Source organism: Scomber scombrus, chromosome 5, assembly GCF_963691925.1.
Source record: "Scomber scombrus chromosome 5, fScoSco1.1, whole genome shotgun sequence".
Taxonomy (NCBI): domain Eukaryota; kingdom Metazoa; phylum Chordata; class Actinopteri; order Scombriformes; family Scombridae; genus Scomber; species Scomber scombrus.
In genome coordinates this window covers 33,292,989-33,298,521 of record NC_084974.1, presented here as the reverse complement: position 1 = coordinate 33,298,521, position 5,533 = coordinate 33,292,989, and the positions used below count along the sequence as shown (strand labels likewise).

Sequence of the window (5,533 nt, the reverse complement as noted above, 5' to 3'; positions counted from 1 at the left end):
AACAGAGAAATGAATAATGTCGATCCGCAGGCTGAGCGATTATTATATTGTCTGTATTTTAGAGAACCCTGAGTAATGGGTGTGAACTACAGGGGATTGCACTTCTGAATCCATAATCATGATGACATTACTTATTGTTTGTAAAATAATTAGGCTATTTAGTATAAAGAAGTAGGCTATTTAACAATTTAAATAGATATATCAGTCATTTAAATTGACAATTGAAACTATGATATAATGCAAGCTTACAATATAAATATTAGCTGAAACTACAAAGCGACTTGTCCACAGTTACTTTTCCACAATATAAACTGACTATTTATTAATAACTGTTGCTTATCTTAGTAATAGTTTAACTCCCTGTCTGATGACATAATTCATGTTAAATCATTTTTGTTTTTATTTCTGTAACGGTTCAACAGCTGAGACAGCGTTCACAGCACGGGTTATTTTTCCTCATTCTTTGTCTTTCTCAGGACCTTTAATTCCACTAACACTAAATAATAATCTGTGTTTCTGTTGATCTATTTCTGAGAGCGGGACCTCAGTCTGAGAGCTCGTAAAGTTCTTATTCTTAGTCTTTAGTGCCATTTTCATGAATGGAGCTTCTCCACAACCTGCCGGTCGTCTGACCTTATTTGGTATTTTTGGGGCGTCATTCATGTTAATTTACTATTCTCGGGAACGCGCGTTCATTTAGATCAGGTGGGATTCATCATGTTTACGAAGGTCATTTACGACTGTTTCCTGGTGATACAAGTGTTTGGTGAATCCAACGTGGCTCACTCGTAAATTCCACCTCACGAGAAAAGTACGACAGATTTAAGAAGAAAAATACGAACATATTCTTGCATCTGGCCCAATGACTCTCATTGGAATCAATTTATAATGAATGCTGACAGGTGCTGAGAGACTAACAGCTGCATTTTACAAGCTAATACGTTTTATTTCATAATTTTATGTTATGTTTTTTGTGTTAATGTTTATTTTCAGACATAAACGAACAATTTCAAATCCAAAAGGAAAAAAGCAAATCAACCAAGAATGAAACAAATAAAAGAAGCAAACAATGACATTCTTCTGTCAGTAACTGAGCCTGAAAAGGAGCAGGATGAAGTTTACACTTATTTAATTCCTGCCTCTAATTCACAACTTACATTTCTGTACCTGTGTTCCTGTGTAGTATATAGAAATATATTATCATTAATATTATTATCACTATCATTACGTCTATATCACCATTATTATCTAGTCCTAGTATTACATCTTTATCATCATCATCATCATCATCATCATCATCATCATTGCCACCATTGTCACTTTCATAAATATTATCACCATTAACTCAAAGTAATATAAATAATAGTACACAAAGGACCAAGTCCATTGTCATCCACTCATTTTTGGACACAACCAAATCACATATAATACACATACATATAAATATACATATATAATAATAGCATCTTAATTCCTATACCTACTGAAGATCATTTCTTTGTACCTCTTTATAAAAATCTTAATGTTTGGACATTCCCTCAGTTCCACATTTAGACTGCTGCATAGCCTCACACCACAAACACAAATACAAAAGTTCCTCCTCATCGTTCGCACGCTAACAGTTTAGAAATAAGTCTGACCTCTTAGATTGTAGCCCTCCTCTCTTACACTGAACATGTTTTGGATATTTGCAGGCAGTTGGTTGTTTTTTGCTTCGTACATTGTTTGAGCTATTTGAAATTCCACCAGATCAGCAAACTTCAGTAAATGAGACAGTAAGAATAATGGATTTGAATGATCCCTGTACTCTGCATGATGGATGTTGCAAATTGCTCTTTTCTGAAGAATAAACAATGACTGTACATTAGATTTGTAATTATTGGCCCAAACTTCAGCGCAGTAACTTAAGTATGGTGAGACCAGTGAACAGTACAAAATGTGAAGCGCTTTATAATCCAGGACCTGTTTGGCTTCACTTAATACTGCAATGCTCCTTTTGGGATGTATATGTTTAATGTTTGCCTTCCAACAAAGCTTTTCATCAATTATGACCCCAACAAATCTATTTTCAGTAACCTGTTCAATATTCACACCATCTATCTGTATTTTTACTTGTTTGTTTCTTCTGCAGTGAAACAACATTACTTTAGTTTTATTCAAATTTAGTGACAATTTATTTTTTATCAAACCAGGTTTTTAGTTTGATCATTTCCATGGTTACCATATCTTGTAGTTAATCATCACCCGAACAACAACTATGAGTGTGATCCGCAGAAAGAACAAGCTTCAATACCTTTGATATGTGACATATGTCATAAAACATGTTGGTCCCAATACTGACCCCTGTGGGACCGCAGGTCCAAACATTTAGAGCAACTGTCACCTAACCTCACAAACTGCTGTCTGTTACTTTAATAACTTTGAATCCAAACCAAGACTTCTCCCCTAATCCCATAACGTTCCTATGTATTTAATAAGAGGATAACTCATTTTCTGAGATCCATTTTTAATAATACTGTTCAGAAAGCTCCATATTTCCTTCATATTGCCTGTTTGTTTCTAATAGTGTCCTATAGTACTCCTTCTTTCTTGCCCTCAACATGTTAGTTCACTTATTTTTATACTTCTTATATTTATTTTCTGACTTTTGAGTTTTATATGTTATGAACTCTCATTTATTAAACCCTTAGTTAGCCATGGACATTCAGCATGTTTTATTTGTTTAGTATATTGTTTTATTGGACAGTTTATATTATATAATGACCTGAACTGTTGAATTTACATTCAGACAAACATCAGACGCAGCTGGAATCAAGTTTCACTTTGAAAAACATTCTCATCTAAAGGTCCACTTACTCTGTATGTCCAAAGCTTTCAGTCACATCTCATGGTCTTCCTCAGTGATGGAGGGTCTCAGTTGTCATGGAGATGGTTTAAGTTTGAATGGTTTCAGTAAAGTAGTTAATAAATCAACAGATGATAAACTGCAGCTGTATTGTGTCTCGTTCTCTCCATCAGATGCCTGTGAACTGGAACTGGATCCAAACACAATGTACAGAAACCTCAAACTGTCTGATAACAACAGGAAGGTGACACATGTGTATGAGGATCAGTCATATCCTGATCATCCAGACAGATTTGACTCCTGTTATCAGCTGCTGTGTAGAAATGTTCTGACTGGTCGCTGTTACTGGGAGGTCGAGAGGAGAGGAACAGTTGATATATCAGTGAGTTACAGAAGAATCAGAAGGAAAGGAGACAGTGATGACTGTTTGTTTGGATGGAACGATCAGTCCTGGAGACTGAGGTGCTCTGATGATGGTTACTCTGTCTGTCACAATAACAACTATACACCCATCTCCTCCTCCTCCTCCTCCTCCTCCTCCTCCTCCTCCTCTGTCTCTAACAGAGTAGCAGTGTATGTGGACTGTCCTGTTGGCACTCTGTCCTTCTACAGAGTCTCCTCTGACTCACTGATCCACCTCCACACCTTCAACACCACATTCACTGAACCTCTGTATGCTGGGTTTACAGTCGGCTATGGTTCCTCAGTGTCTCTGTAGGAGGAGCAGAGAGGAGCAGAGAGGAGCAGAGAAGAGCAGAGAGGAGTAAAGAGGAGCAGTGAGGAGCAGTGAGGAGCAAAGAGGAGTAAAGAGGAGCAGAGAGGAGCAGAGAGGAGTAAAGAGGAGCAGTGAGGAGCAGAGAGTAGCAGTGAGGAGCAGTGAGGAGTAAAGAGGAGCATTGAGGAGCAGAGAGTAGCAGTGAGGAGCAGAGAGGAGTAAAGAGGAGCAGAGAGGAGCAGTGAGGAGTAAAGAGGAGCAGTGAGGAGTAAAGAGGAGCAGAGGAGTAAAGAGGAGCATTGAGGAGCAGAGAGTAGCAGTGAGGAGCAGAGAGGAGTAAAGAGGAGCAGTGAGGAGTAAAGAGGAGCAGTGAGGAGTAAAGAGGAGCAAATAGGATCAAAGAGGTGCAGAGAGGAGTAAAGAGGAGTAAAGAGGAGCAAAGAGGAGCAGAGAGGAGCAGTGAGGAGCAGAGAGGAGCAGTGAGGAGCAGTGAGGAGCAGAGAGGAGCAGTGAGGGGTAGTGAGGAGCAGTGAGGAGTAAAGAGGAGCAGAGAGGAGTAAAGAGGAGCAGTGAGGAAAAAAGAGGAGCAGTGAGGAGTAAAGAGGAGCAGTGAGGAGCAGAGAGTAGGAGTGAGGAGCAGAGAGGAGTAGAGAGGAGCAGAGAGGAGTAAAGAGGACCAGTGAGGAGCAGAGAGGAGTAAAAAAGGAGCAGTGAGGAGCAGAGAGGAGCAGTGAGGAGTAAAGAGGAGCAGTGAGGAGCAGAGATGAGCAGTGAGGAGCAGTGAGGAGTAAAGAGGAGAAGTGAGGAGCAGAGAGGAGCAGTGAGGAGCAGTGAGGAGTAAAGAGGAGAAGTGAGGAGCAGAGAGGAGCAGTGAGGAGTAAATAGGAGCAGTGAGGAGCAGTGAGGAGCAGAGAGGAGTAAAAAAGGAGCAGTGAGGAGCAGAGAGGAGCAGTGAGGAGTAAAGAGGAGCAGTGAGGAGCAGAGATGAGCAGTGAGGAGCAGTGAGGAGTAAAGAGGAGAAGTGAGGAGCAGAGAGGAGCAGTGAGGAGTAAATAGGAGCAGTGAGGAGCAGTGAGGAGCAGAGAGGAGCAGTGAGGAGCAGAGAGGAGTAAAGAGGAGCAGAGAGGAACAGTGAGGAGCAGAGAGGAGTAAAGAGGAGCAGAGAGGAGTAAAGAGGAGCAGAGAGGGACAGTGAGGAGCAGAGAGGAGCAAAGAGGAGCAGTGAGGAGCAGAGAGGAGCAGTAACTCTATTTCCTTTCTACAGACGTGATGATGATGCCTCCTACCTGTTGGACAGTCATAACACACTGATAATATGTTGTTTAACACATTTGATTTGAATCAGAAATGTACTTTTTTTAACTTTCTATCATATCAATCACAGAGAATAATTTTCCTGTTAAACATTTTCTAATAAAACAGTTTTTGTATTTCTTGTCCAGAATTAAATTTCCTTGTACTGATAGTCGGGACAGTTGCTGTATAATTTGTTGTGTTTCATACTGAACTGTAATAAGGGGAAGTACTGTTGGAGACAACAAATGATTTTAATATTTTTTAGATGAGATTTGACTATGGGGCCTTGTAGGAGTGCAGTAGCGTACTGTGTACCATGTGACCCATCGAACAGAACTGTGATTAACCCAAAAGGGGTTGCTAGGATACTCAGGGGGTCAAAGCCAGCGGGCCAGATGGTTTATCTGCCCTTCTCCTTAAAACTGCTGCGTTAACTCCAGCATGGAGCCTTCTATTTCAGCTTTCTGTTGACAAGCACACTGTCCCAAAAGATTGGAAGAAAGCAATTGTAGGAGCCATTATTTGTCTGCTTATTTTCAGTCTGTTTGTTTTTTTATTTTCAAGTTGTCACTGGGTGGCAGTGCAGATTAGGGTGGTGGTTTGGGTCCGTGTCATGATGGGTGCAATTAGTATTTAGGCTCAGGTGTACTGGGCAGCCAATTAATGCATGGGTGACG

The 5,533-nt window shown here is 40.4% G+C and overlaps 1 protein-coding gene across 1 annotated transcript; it reads left to right on the top strand.

Moving 5' to 3' along the window:
• The first annotated feature begins 607 nt into the window (after window positions 1-607).
• Window positions 608-5,216, top strand: LOC133980042 (stonustoxin subunit beta-like). The gene is made up of 2 exons (XM_062418608.1): window positions 608-3,559; window positions 4,780-5,216. Exons 1-2 carry the CDS (start codon window positions 2,862-2,864, stop codon window positions 4,898-4,900), a joined length of 819 nt encoding a protein of 272 aa, XP_062274592.1. The 5' UTR covers window positions 608-2,861; the 3' UTR covers window positions 4,901-5,216.
• Window positions 5,217-5,533: the final 317 nt, after the last annotated feature.